This window comes from Melozone crissalis, unplaced genomic scaffold, assembly GCF_028551555.1.
Source record: "Melozone crissalis strain CALT ecotype California unplaced genomic scaffold, PUWL_Pcris_2 ptg000029l_1, whole genome shotgun sequence".
Taxonomy (NCBI): Eukaryota; Metazoa; Chordata; class Aves; order Passeriformes; family Passerellidae; genus Melozone; species Melozone crissalis.
The window spans coordinates 4,773,228-4,797,379 of record NW_026535807.1 but is presented as its reverse complement, the minus strand read 5'-3'; the positions used below and the strand labels follow the sequence as shown (position 1 = coordinate 4,797,379).

Below are 24,152 nucleotides of genomic sequence, written 5' to 3'. Positions count from 1 at the left end.
ATCCACAAGCACTGGGAGAAGTCCATCCAAATGGACTTATAAGGGCTGAAACTCTGAGAAGCAACAGGAGGATTTTTTTTTTCTCCCTGCATAATTGTAAGATCAAGCATGAAACAATCCTAGAAAAATGTAAAAGACCTGGGAGAGACAGGGCACAGCTCCTTGCAGGCTGGATGCCTTCAGACAGTGCAGGCTGGCACGCAGCAGCCTGGATCTGCTGACTGCACGCCCCAGGATTAGGGATGATTCACGGCTTCAGGGATAATAAAAGCCTCAAAGGGTCCTCCCCCTCCTTCAGAGAGTCCATTATCACTTCATCTGCCCCAAGCAGGTCTCCCCTTGACCTTCAGGATCACTTTCCCAAGCCCTCTGAGCCCCAGCTGTTCCCCAGAGGTGACAACTCCCGATAGCAGAAGCGGCGCTTTGAATGATGGCCTGTTCCTGTTTGGTTTCACAAGGACCACGAGATGATAGAGCAATCCCAGGGCAGACAGCCCCGGCTCCAGATGTCCCACCATCCCCATTATCTGCCAGCCCAACACCCAGGGCTCTATCTGGCATGTCTATGGTGGGTTCCCACCAGGAGGAGGACGTGGAGGTCGGGACAGGGAGGCCCAACTCGCATTTAATCTGACCCCGGCACCAGAGGGGGTTTCTGGACTGGTGGTTTTTGGCATAATTTCAATATATAAACTGCCCAGAGTCAATGGGACTGAACATTTTTTGGCAGAAGGTTTGTTTATTCCCCAGGAGGAGAATATAGGAAACTCTCAACTCAAGTATTTTTCCACTATGGAGAAGAATTAAACAAAGGCAGCAGACAGACCCTTTCCTTCCTATTCCACCCTTTAAACAGGAGTTTTCTCTCTGGCAGATACAAAGCAAAACTTGAATCAATCCGGGCAATGCAAATGGAAATAATGAAAATCTGCATCAGAGCCTACTCACACTGAACCTCAACTTGCACTCCTGGTACTGCCCATAATTAATTCTCTGTCCCAACATGATCAAACATTGGGCAAGATGCTGTCCCCAGCATGCCCTGCTCGTCAGTGCTAGCTCTATGGAGAGGGAGCTTGACTCTAAAACCACCAGGTAACATGATTAAAAGTATTTAATCATGTACCATACTATCAACAGGACTTCCCACTTGAAAATCCAGCAGCAAAACAGGACCAATCTCAGGAGCTTCCTACACCCTGCTGATGTTACAGTGAGATTTCAGGCATCTTGCTAAAACCCCCACCAGAAATCCACGAAGGAACCAAGCCAGACCATCGTGGCATGCTCTGCCTAGAGCACATTACTGAAAATTAAAGAAGAGTTACATATTTATGCCCCCAGAAAGTGCATCTTGACAGCTTGTAATGGAATGATACAACACTCCCTGCCAGGCAGAGATTTACAGAACTGTGCTAATTAGGACCATTTGTCAATGGGTTTCCCTGCATCCACTGTCAAAAACCAGCTTATGCCCCTTGCTAAGCAGGTAAGAGCTGAGATGGAGTAAGATGTGGTTAATGAGAGTAACAAAACGTGAAGAGCAAGCAACACACCCAGCAGCAAAAGGCATATATTGGACTGCAGCATAGAAGCTTATCAGCCCACAGATTCTTTGTAAATATTAACAACTCGATGAGGACAGGACTTCAGACAACTCTTAACTGACGAAAGCAAGGGCAGGTGTGCCTGAATTGTGTCTATAACACGTTATAAGGTACAAATTTATCACTAGGGAAAGCGCACTGTATAGCAACTTTATTCTTGGAGTTCCTTGACCTCACACAAATACTTTCATGTTGCTAGAGGATCATTGGAATAAGTCACTCCCAGGTTCTCCTAAATGTCATTATCTTAAGTTCAGTTAATTCTTGAAATTAATTTTAGGCATAGCACTGGTAGAATTTAGAGCGGCCTTGCCTGTAGAAAATGTCAATCAGCCTCTCAAAATTAACCTGAAAGTAATTTCACGGACACCTAAATATCAGCAAATTTGAGAATTACGTATGAGATTCAGGGAAATGTGCAGCTGCACAGCAGAAGTATAATACACTATTATCCTACATCATGAAGATGATTCAAAGCATTTCCATTAGGACTTGTCACCTCACTCTCTTCAAGATTTTTAGAGCTAGCAAAATAAAAAATCTAGAACAGCACAAAATTAGAGCAGATGCTTGAAGGCTTGACAATCAAGGGTTTCAGTGGGTCAGATTATTCAGCCGATGTCAGTAACAGCCCTATTTCTTGAGAATGACCACCAAACTCCTTTGCACCAAATTGTACAAGAACATCCTGTGCTGCTGCCCACACCCCGGCCTGGTCCTAAGTGACGTTCTCAAGTGACCTAGTGACTTTCTCAGGGTCCTCCTAGTGACTTTCTCAGGGTCCCAGTGACTTTCTCAGGGTCCCAGTGACTTTCTCAGGGTCCCAGTGACTTTCTCAGCTTGGTGCAGACTCAGGGAAACATGACCAAGGTTTCCAAGGTTCTCCCATTCTTTACACTCAAGAGATGTGAACCAGCAACATGGGACCATCCCTTTGTAGCTGGGCTGCTTCAGCAACAGGTGCCTCCTCTTTAGGCTTTGGGTTTGTTGTAAAATAAAGAGCAAGACAACCCCAGGCTGCTCTGCCCTTTGAGGGACCACGAGAAACAGGCGTGAGGGGCAAGCAGTGAGGCAGTGGAGGGGAAGACATCAGCAGGGTTAAAAGTGCAGGAGAAAAAAGGCAGGAGAGGTACAGGGAGACACGATGGATTGAGCAGCTTCTGAGTATGCCAGAGCAGCAGGATCTTGGCAGCAGGATTTTGAAATGTGCTCTCCGACAAATCCTCTTTTGTGACAAACGCCAGACGTTTCCCATCATTTCCCAACCTTTCAGTTCATGGTCTGCTGGCCCACTCAAGAAGGGTATTTTTCTATTGAGAGGAGCCCAGGATGTGGAAAGGCCATGAACCAGGGGCTCCCGTTGGTACAGGGCTGCAGAGCCTGACCTTGCAGAGCCTGGCTGGGGCAGGGTGCAGAGGCTGCACTTGAGCAGCAGATAGCAGCCGCCTGCTCAGAGAGGTATGTGAAGGGGCATTTAAGAGCCCTCCAACCCTATCTGTGAGAAGGACCCTGATAAGCAGCGCACAGGGCTTTTTCAACCCCAGCTTGTTGGACATTTAGGCTGTGCTGCAGGTTCCCACCTTGTGCAGCTCTAACAGCTTTGGTTTCACAGCTCAAGGAGGAGCTGCACCAAACACAAAGCGTGGCTGGACTGGATGACCATTCCCCATACTTGGAGCAGAGCCTCGGACTCTGCTGAGCTCCTGACCTGTTTCCTGAGCCTGACCTTGAGCTCCAGTCCTGCTTCCTGAGCCAAATTTCTCTGCTTTGCAAGCACTGCCCAACTCCTGGGCAGAGCAGCAGCACCTGCTGATCTGCAGGGGTTTGGTGACTCCATACATTGGCTTTTGGAAGATGGGCTAGGAGCACCAAGGAAAATGCAACATTTCTCCCATCAGCTGTATGCACACATCTCTCCATATGAGGACATGGTGGGAGACAAACAGGCACATGAGCTGCCCCCAGAGCCACCTTGCCAGGTGAGACAGTGCCACAACTTCCACTTTGCACACAAGGGTGCCAAGGAAACAGCTCTTCACGGCTAGAGAAAATCCGTGACCTGCAGCTGCCCTAAGTCCTCAGGTCTTCTTTTGCAGCTCTTGATGTGAAACATGAATATTCTGAAGACAAACCCGTTTGATCCTTGGACCAACCACCTACAATGGGTGGTGGATCCCATCCCACAGACCTGCTGTGACATATCCACATTTAAAGAGCTGCTTGCTCTTTAAACATCACCCTTAGCAGTCCTCCCCTAACAGACCAGACAAAAGCAGAATGGCTCAGCTTTACCTGGGGATTTACTGCCAAGCAAAGATGGATATTCACAGCTGATACAAAGCTTGAAGGACCCAAGCCCTTCCTCACAAAGCAGACTGTTATTTCTAACATTCACACTGTCTTCCTGCTCACACAAAGGTCAGCTTAGCCATATTAGCTGTGGGTTTTTAGCGTGTCTGAGTACAGTAGCAAAGTTTAAAGCTTGTTATCACAGCCCAGCTGATACATGGAGATACATGGAACCACAAGAAAAATAAAGTGTCCAAATAACGATAAAGACCTGACAAATCTGCAAAAGCAAAAAAAGCTGATGCTGAAAAGCTGTCGCTCCATTTCCTCAAAGCACAAAACACACCTCATGTGATAGATCTCAGCCACCATGGGAAGGAAAAGCAAAAGATTTATTTCTGCTTTTCTACAGTGAGGATGTTGTTAGGACTCAGACCAGAGCCCAAACTCCTGCTCACAGCTGAGGGTGCAAGACTGGAAAAAAAATCCCTGTAGACCTCACAAAGTTTTTCAGCTATTAGACAAAATGGAGGTGAAATGTGATTTTTTCACCATGAAATGTGATTTTTACAATAGGAAATGCCACGTGTTTTAATACTGAATCTGTACTTAAGGGAATTTCTAGGACAAGGAAAAAGCATCTTTTACACATCTATGGCTGTGGATGTCATGATGCTGCCCCATGTGACAGCTTCTCCCCTGCATGGGGGACAAGCTGGGGGATGCTGAATTTCCTTGCACCTTGCTTGCCTTGTCTCTCATCTGTTTTGCATGCAGAGCACACACAAAAGACCTCTCTAGGTGGCTGGGTTGTGCCCACTCTAGCTCTGCTGAGTTAGAAATAATTAAAAAAAAAACCCAAATAAAAGAAAGTATTGTGGAGGGACTATTAAAGAGGACAAAACACAGTAACCCCTTTTCTGCCCCTATGGAAACTGTACAAGCATCACACATATGAAATCTAAAAATTACTGTTCCTTACCAAACTGCCATAATTACGTGTGAATATTAAGAGTTACATTGCTATATACAAGTAGTAAATCCCATGAGATCAGGTTATTAAATTACTGCAAACATCCTTTTTTTCCCCTCTTCATCTAATCCTTTTTGCTCATTTCCACCCACAGTGCTTCCACCTAATTAATCTGCTCCATAATAAGCATTCTATACAAATTCCCTGAGAGTCCTCACAGAACTGCTTTAAAATAGGAAATTGTAAAAAACCATTACAATGACATCATTGCAGACTGCATATGCTTTAGTCTGCCTTGAACTGGATGAATCTACAAGTAGCACCAGTGGAAAAAAACCTGTTGCTATGAAAAGTCTACACAAGAAATGGCATCTTAAGTACTTTTTCTTTGTATTTGCACCTGGTTTGCATGAAAAATAAAACTCTAGGAGAAAACAAAGCTTTCATTTCATAATTAATTAATTCAATTCAAATTCAGTGTTCAGGGAGATGGAGCTCAGCAGTTCCCTGCCTGGCTCCCCTCAGCTCCTGTTCCACATGGCAGACCTGCAGGGATTCACCAAGGAAAGCAAAATTTTCACCCTGCCAGAGAAAAATTACTGCAATCTTCAACCAGCTTTCTTTGAAAATGGTATAAAATTCAATTAAGCTCTTGGCAAAGTGGGTATCTGATACCTGTCAGCAGGGCGAGCGTCATCATTATATGAAATAGATATGAAACATGACTTTTCCTATATGTGCTTATTTACTACATTGGTTCATCAGATGCTCCCAAATAAAGCAAAACAAACAATCAACCCCCTCAACTAACAGGCTCTGAGTAAGCAGATCTTCGCTCATCTTGTCCTGAATCAGCTGTTTATTGAAAAAGAGGGAGCTGAGGAAAGCACACAGCTGGATTTGACCGAGAGAGAGTTAATGGTTCAGAGCCAGTGCCCCAGCAGGTATTTAAAGAAAAAGTGCTGGGAGTCACAGCTGAAAGGCAAAGCACACAATGAGTCACTTGGCAAACAAGGGCCAGGAGCACAAGGGGCACAAGGCAGCGCCAGGGCTGAGCACTGATTTACAGCCAGGCAGACACAGCCTGCAAAAAGGCTCAGGGTATCAGTGCACGGGCTTTAAAAAGTGCATTTGCATGGAAAGGAACATCAGAAACTGAACTGCAGTGCTGCTACAGGCACCAGATGGGTGTTGTGAGAGTGAATCCTCTGGTGACCCACCAGCTCTTTTGTAGCACCCAGGTGTGAGGAAATGGCTGGGGCTGTAGCAGGATCCAGACCGGGCTCTGGCCAGATGAGATGGGCCCTGGTAGCTCATCCCCAAACTTGTCCTCCTGCTCCAACCCCTGGGCATGGCCACACCTGGAATCTTGGTCACATAAACCTGGCAAAACTCCCAGAAACAGGCTGGACAAGCCACCTCCAACAGACCTCAGGTGTGTCCTGTTCCCGAGGGTACCTTCCTTAATCTTGGGGTTAGCAGTAGAGTGAGCAGGTGCTTTGCTATCAGACAATTATTAACTTCTTTCCAACAGCTATTTTCTAGCACTGCCCACGTTATCTTTCCCACGTTCTTTTCTACCAAGAGATCTTCCAGTTTGCCTGGCAAAATATTCAGCTCCCCAACAGAACACGACCCAAAAATCTCACTCTGACCACTCTTAACTAAGAGCAAATTGTTAATACTTTCTGTACCTAGATCGAGAACTTCACTTTTTTTCCATGCAGGATTTTAAAATTCAGGACTTTCTGAACCAATTACTCCATAGCCTCAGTTGCAGGGCTCTCTCTCACCCAAACCTTTCCCTTTTCCAAACTCCTTTATCACCCCCAGAACGATAAATCCCGGTGCCTCGCACATGTCAGCTATCAGGAATTCATTATTTTGTCTGTGTTATGTTATACTGGTCGGGAGTTATCTTTGCAGCCCACAGGCCAGAATCAAAAACGAATGTGTCAGCTATTTAAAGAAAATAGAAGCCCTCCTCCAGCAATTTAATTAACTTCCAGGGAGCAGGGCTGGGTTTCAGTCCTGGAAATGGTACTGGGGCAAATACCATCCAAGATTACCAGTCAAAAAATAAACTTTTTTTTTTCCCCCAAGTTGCTTTCCTTATATAGTCCCTGTAGCTAATCTGATTTTGATAAACATTTTTCCAGTGCTAGGACAGCATTTAGGACTTCTTGGTTATAAACTGTCTCTCTCATCAAGCTACAAAGGAAAATAAAAATATATAATATTTTACAGCATTTTTGAGGGCAGATGCTTAATTTTAAACTAAATACAGCTAAATTATTTATTTCCCAGGGAGGCCAAGCTTTATATGTTGTATATCTACAAGATGAATAATTAACAGACTGCCAAAACATTGTCTCTTTAAAATTCAAATAAAATTCCCAAAATAAACAGAATATGTACGTTTTCCCCCGAAACTGAGCCATGCCAGAAGCTGCAATTTTAATCACATTATCTTTTTAAAACCTTTACATAGAGTTTAAAACCCAAGATTTCATAAAACCAGGCCTGCAGATTTTTCCGTTTCATTTGCAAACAGGAGAGTGGAGAAACGCAATTTACTGACACAGAGTTTCAAAACTCCAATCAATGACTAATGCTTGCTTGGGGTTCCACTTGCAGGAGGAGCTGGGTAAAAACTGCTGGGAACTCAGCTGAAACACACGAGCAGTCAACTGGAAGCCGTGCACGAGTCGTGAAAAGCAAACATGAGCCAGCGTTACATCCTTCCTCTTGAGCAAAGCATGCCCAGCGCTGCTCAGAGAGGCTGAGGGGCAGAATCTGCAGCATCCCAGCCCAGGACCGTCCTGCAGCCCCTCCTGGGGACAGCAGAGCTGCAGGACTGTCCTGCTCTGCCCAGGGCAGCCCTGACCCCATCCCAGGTAGGGGAAGAGGGATAACTCACTGAGCATCCCTGTGACATCCCCTTCATCACACACAGCAGGGGAATTATCTTGGCTGGGATCACCAGCTGGGTAAACAGGAAGAGGAAATGGGTACATGGTGGCCTGCTGCCACCTCTGCTGCTCATTCCTCCTGTGTCCCCAAGCCAGTCGTGGCTGCCTTTGAGAATCCAGAGCTGTCCAAACCAGGACATGCTGGGGGTGCAATTTTGAAGCATGCACTTTAGTTTTATAAAGATGTCTTCAAAACCAGAGTCCTCTCAAAGTGGGATTTGGGTGGTTCATCTTACATGAAGTCTCTTCACAAATTATAAACGTGTCTTCAAAACCAGAGTCCTCTCCAAGTGGAATGTGGGTCTACCATCTTACATAGAGTCTCTCCCCAAATAATAAAGCACAAAATCTTTAAGATCTCTTCCAACCCAAACCATTCCATGACTCTGTGAAACCCCTGTCCTGTAAGAGCCCAGTCCAGGACCTTGGGGTCCTGCAAAGCACCAAACCCCAAAGTCCCTGCTATTCCCATGCTGCCAGTGCCACCAGACCGTGAAGCCCCTCCAGAGTGACCTTGGTGGTGCAGAAATCAAAAGTTTTTTACTTTCTCCGAGCGCGCACGTGTCAGGTTTGCTCACTGAAAAGAAACAGATTTCCAAGGAATGTGCTCACCCACTCAGCATGGGGCAGGGGAGGGTGTTTCCCAGCAGGCTGCTGCTCCCTGCCATCAGGGTGTTATCTGGGGATTTGAGCAGAGGATTGGGAAAGAGGTTCCTGTAGAACCACGGGAGAGAAACACAGCAGTGTTCGGGCCCTGGTACGGAGCTGACATCACGGGAATGCCACATGGTGACCCCACCACAGGATGTGTCCCCATGGAAAAGCTGCCTAGGGGATGTGTGTGAAATAAATCAGACAGGAAGAGATCCCCAGCATTGCCTGGACTGGCCCAATCCTCACTTCCACAGAGCTAATCTCCAGGACTTCAGGCAATTCCTGTATTTGCCGGCGTTCATTCAGCACTAATCCAGCACCAGAAAAATCAACCTGCACGTTCTCACGGAGGTGGTGCAAGAGCCACATTCCAGAAGGTGATTCAAAGCAGAATGTCCAAATGACAGCGAGCAGAGAACACTCTAAACTCAAGGCAGTGCACAGGGACACAGTGTGTGCAGCATGGCAAGCTGTGCAGCAGAGGCCAGTCCTCCGGTATCCTCGTTAAGATATGCTGGTAATTAAGCCAGTGCTTTATCAGCAATGGCCCAAAGGACCACTTGTGATATGTGACATGGAATTCCTTCACTCCTGGTGTGCTCACTGGGCCTGGGACAGCTGGCTGGGCTCATTTGCCATGGGGGCATAACATATGTTCAGTTTAACAAAGGGAACAATTGCTGCAGCTATTTCCATGGGACTCTTAGCTGCATTTGGAAATCACTCTTGTAGCAGAGTGCTCTTGCCTACAATTTTCTTTAAATACTTCTGAAGGTAACCAGGGGCAATCCACTCCTTGCAACATGTCCATGGAAAACAGCCACAGCCACAGTTCCTGGGCTCGTGAAGCCATACTTACAAACCTATTTATGGCAAATGATAAGGAGGCTGTGTTAGGTTTAAACCACATAAGGGAGCTTTCCACCACCAAGGCGGTTTTTAACATTAACCCCTGTTCCTGAGAATCAAGAAAATTGTGCCACCAGTTGCTACAGCTTAACAAGTTACTTAGTGTGGAGTCAGCAGTGATTTTCCGGTTATCTGTGCCTAACTGAGCTAAGCTTAGGGTGTCCCTGTAGAGATCAGGCAAGATAAGGGGTCTTTTTAGAGAAGAATGCAGCATATTGCAGGTGTAAGCAGTGTACTGGGGGTCACAGAGCAGGTCTGCAGCATGAGCAGGAACAGAAATGGTCTGCACAGCCAGCCCACCCAGCTGACCAAAAACACCTTTCTGTCCCTGCAGGTGTGACAGCATGCCAATGAACAGCAGGAGGGGGTTTGATGGACTTTACAGAGTGTGTCCTCTGGCAGAGAACAGACAGCCCTTTGAAGGAAGGGGTCTGGGGACTGGCACTGGCATTTACTTGACAACTGCCCCCTCAAGGGAAAGCAGAGTCACTCAGGCAGTCAAACGTGACTTGCTCCCTGCATTTGGGTCTGTACTGAGCCCTCTACAAAGCTGTTGCAGCTAAAGTGTAAAACACACTTCTCCCCCGCATGGAAACTCAGCAAGCAGTAAAATATTAACGTGACCAAAGCCAATCTCCTGGATCTCTATTTGCTCAGCAAGCTGTTTCTAATGGAAGGTCTTTCCCCGTGGCTCCAGCAGGTCCAGGTGACCCCACCTGCTCCCCACAGCCCCTTATCACAATCAGAGATGGGTAAGCAGCACCTCCAAGGGGAAGGCAGACCTGATGATGAAGCTTTAAACAGAGCAAGGGGGGTGCACATCAGCCAGGGGACAAGTGTTGGGTCAAGTGTGGGGAGGGAGAGGCCCCGGGGCAGCTGCAGGAGAACATGGCTCATTGATCCCAGGGCAGCTGATGGCTCAGGGCTGTGGGCAAGGTCACCCACAGGGACCCAAACACAGGCCAACAGAAGCACAGGCAATGGTTTGCTTGGCAAAAGTTTGGCAAAGCACAGGTTTTCCCAGCAGGAAGGAGGTGTGGGAGCTTGCCCTTCTCCCACTGCGGCACCCACACTCGGGAGGGGAGCACAGCGTGGTGGCCTCAAATGCTGTTTTGACTCAGAGCTTGCTCACAAAAGGCATTACTCACCCTGCAGACTCAGATTTTATCCAGCCCAGCAGCACATTTCACTTTCTTCGGGCACTGCTCGCAGCTGGACTTTACCCCCATTCGTGATTGTTTGCAGTACAATGCCAACACAGAAAAACACATCCATCAAGCACACCAGTATTAGAAAGGAAAATGTTATTACCTGGAATAGTCCCCTTTAGCTTCCTACAATTGAAAAACAGTGACAGAATTAAAACACCATCTCTTCAAAACCCTTGGTTTTCCCAGCATTGTTCCCTTCCCCACTCCCACAGTTCTGCAGGCAGATCCTGACCCCCACCACACTCCCTGCATGTGCTCAGGAGCTGGACTTGGCCCCTCGTGCTCCCAGCTGCAGACAATCCACCCACAGCACAAATAAAACTGCTTCCAAAACGGGGATGAGTTTCACATTGCAAATCAAATGCTGCTTTTAGTGCACAAGAAGTGAAATACAATTCTCCCTGCTCTCCCATCCAGGCAAAGGTTGGCTGTACAGTCAGGTCAGCACTTGGGAGGAATTGTGCTCACTCGAGATGAAAACAACTGTTCAGGCAGATCAAGCTGCTGCTGCTGCAGCTTTGCTGTGGCACTTTGTCACTGACAATGCAATGGGGGAAAACCCCCAATTTTTTAAAGGTAGAATTTTATTTCATAGAAAGTGGCAAATAACTGGAATTTAAGTCTCATTAGAGCAAAACTAGATTAATGAGAGGAAAAACTGACACTGTATATTTTAACATAACAGAGGCATTAAAACCATATGCTTGGAAAAGAAGATTCACAGGCATAACATAGCTGATTGAGCTACAATATTTACACTTTTCTTCCCAGATCTCTGGAATGCATTTAAATTACAGTTAAGTGATAAAATGAATGGAAACCTGCCCAGATAAATGACTTCCCTTGATTAGCTTTTACTCTTTCCATTTAAAAACTCCTCAAACAAACATTTCAAAAAGAACCTCCTGCGTGTTCCAGCTTCCTCTGCCGCGGAGACCACAAACAACCCTGCGGGGGCTCCGTACGGAGCGGGGAGGGAAAAACCCCGGGAAGGGAATGAACTGAGCCAAACCGAGCCGGGGCAGACACTCACCTGGAGCACCAGGGCGGCCAACTTGAACACGGTCTCGCTGTCCACCTCGATGTGTCCCTGTGCGGAGAGAGCGGAGCGTGAGCGGGCAGGACGGAGGGAAGGGAAGGGAGGGAAGGGAGGGAGGGGGCTCGGCGCAGGCGGCGCTGCCGGAGCGGCGCTCCCGCCCCGCGTCCCCGCTGCCACCGACGCACACACAGCCCGTCCTGCCCAGCCCCAGACCGTCCCCACAGCCCGTCCTGCCCAGCCCAGCCCCAGCCCGAGCCCTGCCCTCCGTACGAACGCGGCTGCTGCTGCATTGCACGGGATGCTGACCGTGCTGCTGCGCCCCAACCTGCGATGCTGCACCCCAGGGATGTTAATGCACACCCCATCCTCAGGGAGAGGATCACAGCATCACAGACTGGCTCTCACACACTGCAATCTATGGAATAACAGACTGGCTGGGTTTGGGACCTTCACAACCATCTCACCCCGAGCCCCCTGCCCTGGACACCTCCTGTTAGCATTCAAAAACACAATCACAGGGGATTATATGCAGTGCTTTTTATTAAAGCGCTCTGGGGATCAGGGTATTACCCAAATCTGATTCTGACCATACATCCGAAATGATCATGTTTTTATACTCTATCTAACGATACTTTATATTGTATTATAACTTTCATGTTAATTATTAAACTTATATTGTTCTATTGTATACATAAATTTAGCCCCTTTCTGAATTTCCAACATAGTTTCTCATTATTCTTCTTATGGTTATATAATAATTGTATTTAATTACTAAACAATCATCACATCTAACAATTATATAATTTAGCATACTGCTTATGCAGGTGCAAGTTGATCTGGGAAAGCACAAAGCCTAACATTTTAGATTCTGTCTTTAACTTTTTCCAGGGCTCCACTATCACTTCCACCAGACCAGGTCACTCCATCCCTGCCAAGTGTTGCGATTCCGCTGTTATCCCTGGGGTAGCTTGGTCCATTGATCAATTGTATCGGGTCTGGATGCTATTAGCATGTTGAGGGGTTGCTCTCAGTCTAGAGGTGTGGTCTAATTTTTGGAGGTTTTATTTTGCTCCAAGGTCGGCCCAACCAAAAAATGCAGAGCAGTGGCTCATGTGTCAGTGAACCCGGTGGGCGAGTATGTGTTTTAAGGTGGTTGCCGGTTTTGAAGTTCCACTTGCAGGGATGGGGCATGGCTGATACGTGGTTGGATGGCACCCAGGAGCACCTATCAGCAGTATTTGACAAGATCTAAAACACTGACACCATCTACAAGAAAAGCTGTTTATTTCCCAGCTCTTTTCTGTGCTCTCCACTCATTTGGATGCATCTATCCACTGGGATAGCCCTGTTCCAGCCAAGAGAAAACCAAAGAACTACATCCATCTCTCCATAAGGAGTTGTATTGCTTACAGTTTTAGGGCCTTTCCTTGTTTGTTTTGATTGTGGTAGACAGCCCCCTGATGCCAAACCAGCCATACTGATTAATCACAAGGGCAGCATCACCGAGTCCTTTGTCCTGCTCAGTCTGCATCCTACAGCTTTTGTTTCCTCCAACTCCACTGGAGCTCTAGAGCAATGTTCAGAAAAACGGCTTGGATCCCATGCTGGAAATCTCTTGTGCCTTGAGCCCACCCCAAAACCAGCCCTGTCCTAACAGCACTGTGTACTCAGAAACTCCACAGGTGCCAAAGCATCAAAAATACACAAGGATCCCTTTTTTTTTTTTTTTCCCTCCTGCTTACAAGCCTAAGTACAAACTTTCCAGGTTAGTTTCTTACCAGGAAAACCCCTGGCCTTGGTTGTACTCAGGGACCAACAGTGACACTGGAAGAGCAAAGGAGATGCACTGACAGTGGCACTCTTTACTCCTCCTGCATCCTGCAAAGAGTGGGCAGAGCACAAAACTGAGCCTATGGAGCAGCCCAGGAACACAGATTTTTCTTATTGACCTTCTGCAAATGCAGATAGTGGACATGATGCCTGCCTCATGTCACTGAGATCCCAACACACCCTTAGCCCCCAGGATCTGTTGGCTGAATGAGACGACAAAGCAGACCAAAAGCTGAAACAATGCCAAAACCAGGGCAGCAGCAAGATCTACAGAATCACATACAGACACAGGGAAATGACATCTCAAAATATATTAGGGTACATCTGGAGCTGAGCTAATTTACCCCAGCTGCAGGTCTTGCCCACAGAGACTAAATTCAAAAGTTGAACAAACAAATAATTCAATTTTCATGGAAAGGAAGTGTTTTTGCCAGCTTTGTCAATAAAACATTCCAGCAGCAGCACTCCTCCAGGCTTCTCTGACAGGCAGACCAGGAGGAATTTCCCCTTCCCAACAGGTGTGGCACCAGCTATGCAGGAGAAGCCCCCAAAGCATTCCCAGACATATTTTATTAGAAGAAGAGGAGGGGCACATCACAAGTTCAGAGAAAAAAAAATAGCTTGAAGTGCATCCTTCCTTCAGATCTCTTTCATGTTAGTGTTTAAGAAAAGAGGCAAGATTGCAGCCCAAAAACTCCTCATGTAGGTGCAATTTTAAGGCACTTAGTTACTTCCAGGTCTGTAAGGTTAGTCTTTGTCATGCACATCTGAGCTGGCTTTCTGAAAGCTTAAATTGCATCTGGCAAGCAACTTCTGATGCCAGCTGTGGTGGTGAGAGGATTACAGGAGATCAGGTCACCCCAGCACCACGGTGTCCTTCACCAGCACACAAAGAACTCAGATATGAGAAAATGCCACCACAGGGAACCCCAGCTCAGCAGGAAAGGTGAGATCTGGCTCAGCAAAGCTGCCCTGCATCACAAAATCAGGGAAAACAGGGACAGAAGGGGCTTTAAAAGCTCACCAAGAGCATTGCCCTGCCCCAAGGCAGAGTCAGCTACATGGGGCTCGCTGCCTTTTAAGCCTACAAGACACTCAAGGAGATTTAACTCTCCAAAGCCCTCTTGATTTACTGCTGGCTCCCAGATAAGCTCAGAGCACTCAGAGCTGCTGCAGCAGAGTCTGCTGACCCACAGCAGGAGCTGCTGCTGGCCTCACAGGGGTGTTTGGGACTCCATAACCAAGCACCTCCTCACTTCTCATCTTCACAGCACCTCACAGCCATTAACTAATTAGCAAGAATAATTATGAGGCTGCTTTTCTGCGTTTGTTTGCTTTTTCCTAGATACTGGCCTTAAGAAACTCTGGTCACTTCACTGGCTGCCATGGCACGGCCACAAGTGTTAACAGTGATGCCACAAACCACTTCATTCAGGGTTTTAGGAGACCAAAGAGAGCATGAAGGGGGACTGGCTTATCCAGGTGAGGAGGTTTCAATTTGCTTTCAGAGTGAGGGATTTGCTGTGCCAGTGCTCTCAGTTTCAAATGCATTTGCTTAGAAGCTGTAAAGAGTGAAGAGGCAAGAGGGTCCTTCCTAACTTGACCTCTTGAAGATGCTCTTGACCAAGCAAAGGGGACAGACAGATCACCCCAGGGGCAGGGCCGCCATCATTCTCTCCAGCTGCTGCAAACCTCACAGCCCAAGTTACTGCCACCACACAGTAACAGTGGAAGGAGACTGGGGCCACTCTAAGCAAGGCACAGGAGAAAAAAAAAAAAACAAAAAAAAAACCCAACCAACCAACCAACATAAAGAACAACCCACCCTTTAAAGGGATTAAAGATCACAGAAAAGGTGCAGGGAAGTGAGGGGACTGCCCTGAAGTGCTGCAGTAGCTAAGCAGCAGAGCAAGGATTTGAAGCCAAGGATGCCAAAGCCCAGCTCAGCCTGTGTTTGACAGACTAATGCTCTCCAAGTGACAGTCTTTCCTGGGCAATTCCCTCTGAGCCTGCAAGTACTTTTTCATCATAATATAACATTATTTGCCATCTGGCTCACCAATTGGCCATTGCTGTAATGTAATCCAGCTCTGCCCTGGGCTGTCATGGAGCTTGGACAGCCCTTGGCTTGACACAAATCCAGACAGTGATATGTGCTGCTCTGAAGTGCAGGACCATGACTCTTCTCACTCACTCAGGCAATATTTTGATTTTATAATCATCCTTCAGCCTGGAGGTTGGCAGATGGGGGTTTCTCTCTTAGTATTGCTTTATCAGCAAGGTCATATTTCAAAAATAGATGAGGAAAATGACTGTAAGAAGATTAATTTGCATTGCCTGCCATTGCCAGGGTAATTCCAGCAGAGACTTCAGTGAGCAAGTGGGGGTGCCCTGAGAGCCAGGGCAGCCAGGGCTCCCACAGCCACATGTTGAAGATGAAGGTGGAAGGTTTTCCTAAATTTATCCAAGTGGGAACAAGGTCAGCAGCACGAGGTTAAGTAGATGTATGTCATTCAGATAATGGAATCTGACTCTTCTACATTTGAGATGTAAATGAGTTTAAACAGACTGGTGACTGCAGCTCCAGGGAGGGGATGAAACTGATATTTTTCAATTAGAGTCTGCACTGGGGCTGATCATTTTAACCAGTGAGACAGATTCAGCCAGGAGACCACTGTTTTATCTAAACACTGAACTCGGTCCAGCGGATTCAGGTGCTGGCTTTTGTCATCCTGATAAACATCAGAGCAATAAAAGGCTGCAGCAGGTGTCCAAACTGGTTGGCAATTACTGTAAAGCAGGAGTGGGTCACTATCTCAGCATCTGGTTAAGAACAACTCAACCTTCAGTGCCCATGGGCAGAATTTAACCCCCAGTTCAGATAGGAGCTCTTGCTACACAGACATAGACTTAGAATGTGATAAAAATCACAAGCTTGGTCATGAATAGAGCACTGAACCCTCATTAAACACAGCAACAACACCAGAATTTACTGCCATAGAGATACAAGTCTGAAATCCTGATGAAAACTCAGATCAAGAGTGATGATAGTCAGATGAGCATTAACTGTGTTAGGCAAATCTTTAGGCTGTAAACTCAGATTAAAGCAGATTTAAAAAAATAAGCACACACAGGAACTGTCATGTTTAACTCTTTAGAGCAACAAGTGGAAATGGACATGGTTTGTTCACACCACATGTAACCTCCAGAGGTTAAAGGCTGACAGCAAAATGATTTCACCTGCAGATCTGAGAGCTGAGATACCAACACTCTTGTTCCCTCAAACTAATTCCTTAAAAATTTGTGTTAGCCAAAGACACCCCCAAAAACGCACACACCATGATTGAATAGCCTCGAGACAGCCACAAGACTGAATATAATTACCAGTGATTACCGAAAGGTGCTTTAAAAAAAGCTGAAAGAAGGGTGCAATTAGCAGAGGGAAAGAAAGGACCCAAACCGAGGCAGGCAATTAGCTGGGTGTGGAGCCAGCACAAGGGAACAAAGCAGTGGCAGCACCCCATGCCCTGATGCAGCAGTGAGGTGATACCCACCAGGGACGCAGATCCCTGCTCTGTGTGCTGAGATGGGCTGGCACAGCCCAGCAGGGCAGAAAGCTGAGCAGCTTTTCAGTGTTTTTAAGGCTTTTTTGTGCCAGGCTGGGGAGGGCAGTGGGTGTTGGCCACAACCTGTTCCACCACACAGGCTGTGCCGGAGGAACTGGGTCAGGCAGATCCTGCCACTCGCCCTGCCTGTGCTGGGGAATTAATTACTGCACAAACACATGGATAACTCCAGCTTTCAACTGCCTGTCCCAATTACCAGCACTCACACCTACACCTGAGCCCTGGTGCTGTCACCTGCTGTTCTCACTGCCCTGCAGGGCACTGGGGGCACCATCCCACCCCTCCTGCAGCAGCTGCTCCAGGCTTTGCTGAGCACCTGAACTGGGACTCAGCTCCAAGGACACAAACTGAGCTGAGAAAAAGCATAGCAAAGCAAGTGTCAGCCTCCAGCACCTCAGGGAGGTAAAGCAAAGCACAAAAGCAGCAGAATACGAGCTGCTAGAGGAGCAAATGGCACTCTGCTCCTCCTGACCTTCCTGGGAGAAACACTTCAGATTTCTACTTGTGCTGCATTTCCCCCATGGGCCCTGCAGCCTGGGTGGCTCAGAAGGCCTCACAGCTGCTTCACAGCATTGAGATGATCGATGGTATCTTCTGTTTCATGCATGGAACCCCACAGCCCCTCACACCAAGCACAAGGGAGCACAGGCTGAGACCAAGCACAGCTCAGTGCAGGTGCAGAGGCTGATGCAGCTCCTCCCTGGCCATTCCTGCTGCTTCCCACCTCAGGGGCTGAGGCCAACCCAGCTCAAAAATAAAAGCTCTTAGTGGTGAGGGACAGGTTCAGGTTTCCCTGTTACACCCTTTATTTTGCTGTCTTTGCCAGCCACTCTCATTCATTTCCTTCTGCCTTTTTTGTGCCTCAGCCAACACTTAGGTGAAACTCCAGGGACAGGAGCAGCTACTCCAGGACTCATCTGCACTGTGCAACAGGAACACATTTACTGCTGCTTTCTCATTAATACAAGAGTAAAAGCAGAGAATGGGGAAAGGCCTGAAGACTTCCCTGGTTTGCAAACCAGGGCACATAGCAAGTGTCATTACCCTTAACATATAATCACAGCCTTTTGCTTTGCTACCCCACCATCACGAGGAGATATCAACACACACAACAACAGAACTGGCTGAGCTGTCACAGCACCTTTGCTCTGTGGCCAGGACATCAAAGGTGCAGGACTCTCCATGGCAATTAACCCAGTTGTCAGTCCCAGGAGGAGGTGAGTACATCTGGAGATGTGAGGAACAGAACTCTGGCTGCAAATCAAGTGAATTTTCATACGCAATGGGGCCAGCCCAGCTGGGACACAACCTGCACCTCCCCAGGAGCCCCACAGGTCCCTGGGGCACCCTTTACAGCAGGACTTGGATCAACCTCAGCACTCTCAGGAGGCCCTGGACTGTCCCCACACCATGGCCAAAGCCACCAGCACAGCCCCAGGTGAGGTCTCTGGGAGTACAATGGGGGCCCCATGGAGATCTGCTGAACTACACCAGAGTGGGGTCCTGTCACATTTTATTCACAGGCTCCATCCTCCTCACCGGCTGACATGAAGCTGGGCCATGGATGAATCCATAGGAGAGAACAGAATTCACAGGAGAGAACAGCCCTGGAGGAGCAAGAAGCCAACAGCTCCTGCTGAACCTCAACCTGGGCTTCACATGTGCTGCCTTTGGGAGCAGAACAGCCAACTCAGGCAAGGAACATTTATTATTTCATAGCCTTGGCTAGGATCAGACTACACTGTGTTACAGGGCTATATGGGAACATTCCCCTCTCCCTGGAGGTGGGGGAGAATTAGGAAATATCCATTATAAAACTTTCGAGAGCTCTCTGATATATGACCACTGTGCTCCCCAGGAGCTGGGAGCCAGCCAGACTTTATGCTCACACCAGGGGTCTGTTTCAACAGCTCTTCTTGGTAAGCACTGGTCCCCAGGCTGCCAAGTGCTCACAAGCATTGCTGTTCATGGAGCGAGCACAGACTCCTCTGAAAACTTACATTACCTTTAACTTTTCCCTTTTTTAAAGCAATTCTTACAAGTCCTTGAAACAAATGGGAATTTAAATAAAGCCCCCAACACCCAGAGATACAGAGGAAATGGGGAACACAGCCAACTTGACCAAGATCTTAGTTTACAGAACATATTTTAAGGCCTGGCAAAGACTCAACCATACGACTGCAGAGCTACATGGAGGTGAGCCCTAATGCATAATAAAATTGACAGTGCTTTGCTAGCCAAGTAGGGTGTTATTTTTCCAAACTTGGCTGTTTCAAAAGAAGAAAAGACTAATTTATCTTTCCAAATTTATCACCAGCATGTGCGTGACCAGCTCTGACCCACCTCCCTGCAAGCACCCCAGCTATGGTCATGGGCTGTGCAATAACAGACTGAGCACTTCACATTTACAGAGCTCCCTGTGCAAACACAGCCATTCCAGATACCCACTGCACCCAGGCTGCCCTCTCCTGAATTCCAGCAGGTTTCAGACAGCTATAAATCTTAACCCAGCTTCTTGAAGTCAATGGTGGGTGAGAAGGCTTTTAAAGTGAAGTTGTCACCGCTGAAGGTTCTCAGGCAGCAACACTCAAAGCCTTGGAAAAGAGAGGCCAGATGTACACAAAGCAACTGCAGCCTTTGCATTCTCCCAAAATACATGTGGATAAACGAGTTTTTAACCAAGTGACTGGAAAGCACTTGCACAGACCTGGATATATAATTACCACCAGCTCCCACCTCGGTGGTCCAAGCTGTTCCTGGCAATGGAAGCGAGTTCTCCAAGCTCCAAGAGCGTGGATGCTGCAGAGCAGGAGCCAGCCAGCTGCTGGGACCACACAGCACTGAGAGGGACCAGACCAGGGGAAAATGGGCAGCTTGGCATGGCAGAGGGCAGGGTGAGAGCTCTGGCAGCATTTGCTGTCTCAGCTGGATGCCAAGCTCTGTGCAGTGAGGGGGCACCAAGTGCAGCAGCACATGCTGTGCTCTGTTCACATGCAAAGGGGGCTTCACAAAAGTAAAAATGAGGTCTCAGCCCTCTTGTGCCTCAGGCAAAGGGGTCTCCCCCAGCTCCCCACAGGCAGAGGAGACTGCACAGAGAGCAGCACAGGTCACAGAGGATGCACGAACCTGGCACGTGCCAGCAAAGGTCCCAGAGGCACAAAGCAGCTTTGACTGTAGAGGAGCACAGAGGTGGGGGAGTGGGTGGGGAGTAGAAAGAAATACATTTTTGGCAGCTGAGATTTTATTGTCTATCCTGTCCCTTCCTTGCCAAAATGTCTACAGAGATTGCAAAACGCACAAGGCCCAGATTCCTCCGAGTCCTGGCAGGGTGAAGCAGTACCTGATTTCAGAAAGGAGCAGAGAGACTTGCAAGAAGGAATGTGGGGTTGAAAGGTGAGGAAGAGAATCATGGCTGTGCACTGCAGAACACCAAGCAAGCCTTCACCCTTTTCAGAGCTGTCACACAGGTTTTGATTTCATTATTTATTACTCATGATCATATTTTGTAATATATTATGTAACTAAGAATATAAAACGGTATAGTGTTTACCCTAAGTTTTTATCCAGCTGTTACAAGACAGCCAGCACACACTGCCCAGCGGCTCCAGCCTGACCCCAGAGGTGCTGGACTTCCTTAGGGGGATTCCATTCTCTTTGATTAGAAACAGACCCTTACAGTATTGCACACACAGATATCTCAAAGAACACTGTAAATACATTTCTGTTGCAGCCTCTGCCCCTTGCAAGGCAAGGATAAATGCCCTGCACAGGAAAGGCTGGCACAGAGCTTTGCCATTGTGCTGGCTGTGCCTGGCTCTCCTGGTGTGCCCCATGTGCCAGCAGGAGCACTGGCATCCCCATGGCACACACAGGGCAGCATCACCCCCTCCCTGCTCACGAAAACATCCCCGTCCTCTACAGCCAAGGGAGCTCAGGTACCCACACTCTGCTGTGCTGTCAACACATGCCAGTGCTCAGGAATGTCACAAGAGCACTCAAGCATTTGCACCACCCTGGATTTGGGTTTTCCCTATGGGGAAAAGCTGCAGCGAAAACTTTGGAAACACCTTTGTGAAAGCAAAGAAACACGACTGACTTTGAAGCAATCTCATCCACGCAGGGCTTAGCACGGCCCAGGTATTGCAGCATCTCTCCCAAACCACATTCCTGGCCCACACAGAGCACAGGCTTCCTGCAGAGATCCGGGTTAGGATATTGCCCTGGCAGGGCATCCTCTGGCACTGCCTGGGCACATGGGCTGGGTGAGAGCTCCTGCTTTTGACACACTGGGGGTTCCTCACTCCAAAAATACAACAAGAAAAGGAATGGGAAAAAAAGGGAAAACCAAAAAACCAAGCTGAGGCAGGCTAACCTCCTGGAGCTGGATTAAGGACTGAGAAATGCCAGGGAACATTCCTGGCTGTCATCAGTGAGCATCAGCCACTTTGCTCATGGAGCTGGGGATGCTCCTATTCAGACACCCCTGGCTCCTTGCCTGCCCCACAAAGGAGCCAGCAGCACCAGGGGAGAGCACAGGCTGTGGGAACACATCTGAGGGGCCTTTGTGCATCCTCCTGCCCCATCCCAAGGCTCAGGATGAGGGCTGGCCCCACGTGCCCTTCATGACTACCTGGGGACTGACCCGAAGTTTGTCACGTAGAACAGAATATTTTTACAGGAGTTAATTGGAAGGTTAAAAGCTGCTTGAGAGTAGAGGAACTGGCTCCTGCTGGAGGAGCCAGAGGCTTGAGCTGGGCTGTGAAACTGCACAGAGAGGGCTGCAGGCAGAGCCAGGCCTCCCCAGCTGTCCCTGTGTGCTGAATCACCTGGATCTCTCAGGAGGAAGGGATGCTCCTCATCCTTATCCCCCTGCTGCCCACAGAAACTGGACACAGCAGACACCCCCTGCTCCTGGCAGTTTTGCCTGCAGGAACAGGGATGCCACACTTTGGGTGGCTACAATTAGAGCACACACCTTGCAAACCATAGGGAAACAAAAAGAGCCAGCCTGCCTTCAAACTTCTTTTTTTATGCTTCTCTTCTCCCTTGCTTTCTGAAATGTCTTATACATACACAGGAACACATATACTGGCACCCAAATGTGTTAATATTGGGTAGGGTTTGTTACAACAGCAGTGGCATTTAGCACATTCCATCCCAAAACCAGACCCCATTTTCCAATTCCAAAATTATTTGTTAAGCTGCTCCAGTTAAGGAGCAACTTAAGGATGGCTACAAGCTGCCAAGACCCTTCATTTCAAGTGGCAGATATATCAAATGGAGATTTGCTTTTTAATAACCATAACCAGTGAGGCCCCAAGTTCTTTGAGCACCTTTCAAACTTCAGCATGTTGTAAAAATGCACCAAATTTCCTTCACTCTTCCAGAAAGCAATTCCTGTACAAAGCACAGCCACAGCTCTGCCATCAACCACTTTCAGGTTTCTGTATTCTTTCATAAAACAAACAACACTGGGTCCTGAATAAGAATCCTCCAAAATCTGAAGCATGTTAAAGGTGAAAGTTTTTGCTGGCTACGCTGAGCTCCACCACCAAGGATTGTGTCCCAAGGAAAGGTTGTAAGGACCAAGTGACCCTCTCACACTGATTGAACCACGAGTGAAAACAAAAGGCACCAGAGTTTGACATTAACTGGAAAATCCCAGAAGCATCAAAGTTCACTGAACTGCAGCTGCGTGTAGGGGCATGGCAAAGTTGGCTGTCACACCACTCTTATTCCTGACCAAGATGTACCTGCAGCAAATCAACTTTATTGTTTAAGATTTCCATTACCACATCCTGATGAGCCTTTTAAAAACATGTATTTTACCAATCTGAATATTTCAAGAAAACAGTGGAAGCTTTTCAACCAGAAAGTAAATACAGAAAATATTCTGTATTAAAAAAATAAATATTTATAGGATTTGCTATTACTATTTACTGTTACTTTACTATCTCACTGAATTAAGGCAGGAAATAAAGGAATTAGGGACCAAGTCCACAACACAGGACTTTCCTCACAGGCCTTTTCCTCCTAAGACAAGTTTGACTGGAAGTCAGTAAAGAGACACTTGCACTGAGTGTTTGCTATGCAGACTGTAGGAGGATGTGCCACTGAGCAGAGCCTACCTGGGAAGTTACAACCCAGATTTCAAGAAGTTTAAAAGGTTTTGAGTATTTCAGGCTCATTGTAGAGCACTGAGCACACAGCAGGGCTGGGAAAGCATCATCAGCCTCATTCATGTGCATGAAACATCAGCTTTCAGGGCAAGGAGAGAGTCAGCATGCTGAGATCTTAATATTTCAATTAGCTCTAGAAATCAGACACAGCTCCTACCAAGTTCTCAGGACTAAGCATGTGGCAAAGCAATAGAAGAAAAATGCACAAAAAAGCTCCAAGTCTTACCTGGTGTACACAGGATTTGGCATTCAGAAAAAACAGCTCCACCGTAGTTTTGTCCTTGAGAAAGGAAATGCTTTCAATGTAGAACCTGAAAATTAAAAAAAGAACCAAAAGCCATGAGTGACTCTCTTGAATAGGTTTCATCTTCCTCCCAAGTCATTTTATTTCCTCAGTGTTTTGTTCTCCAGCAATAAAATAGCACAGAGGAACTATGAGCTACTGCACTTAATTTCCTGCCTTTTAGGAGGGAGCAAGCAGAAAATCACAGCCTGACAGCACACAGGGACTCCTGGTTCAACAGATCCTGGATATCTGATGGCTTTTCAAATGAGATGAAAACTCTTGAATGCTACAGGAGCAAAGCCCATCTCTCCTGTGCAGGCAAAGTCACAGCAGTGGAAAAGCCACTCCAGACGTGGTGGGGAGGTCAGTCCAACACTCTGCTGGAGGACAGGGGTTGGAGCACAGATGTTTGTAAGAACCCCCAACTTCACTCCAGCCCCAGATGCTCCCACTAAATGCCAGGCAGGAGGCACAACAACTTTCTCCCAGCCAAGCAAACACCTGGCCCACCAGTGCCTCAGCAATGCACATCACCCAGGGCTTCCCCATGTCCTGTCCTGGAGAGCAGCGGGCTGGG

At 47.5% G+C, this 24,152-nt stretch overlaps 1 protein-coding gene across 1 annotated transcript in view; it reads right to left on the bottom strand.

Moving 5' to 3' along the window:
* Window positions 1-24,152, bottom strand: part of FRMD4B (FERM domain containing 4B) — a 77,297-nt gene that overhangs the window by 28,694 nt on the left and 24,451 nt on the right. The window contains exons 5-7 of the mRNA XM_054280880.1: window positions 23,516-23,600; window positions 11,649-11,705; window positions 10,716-10,738 (exon numbers count right to left, since the gene is read on the bottom strand). Of these exons, the coding sequence (XP_054136855.1) occupies window positions 10,716-10,738; window positions 11,649-11,705; window positions 23,516-23,600 (165 nt within the window). The remainder of the gene's footprint in view (window positions 1-10,715; window positions 10,739-11,648; window positions 11,706-23,515; window positions 23,601-24,152) is intronic.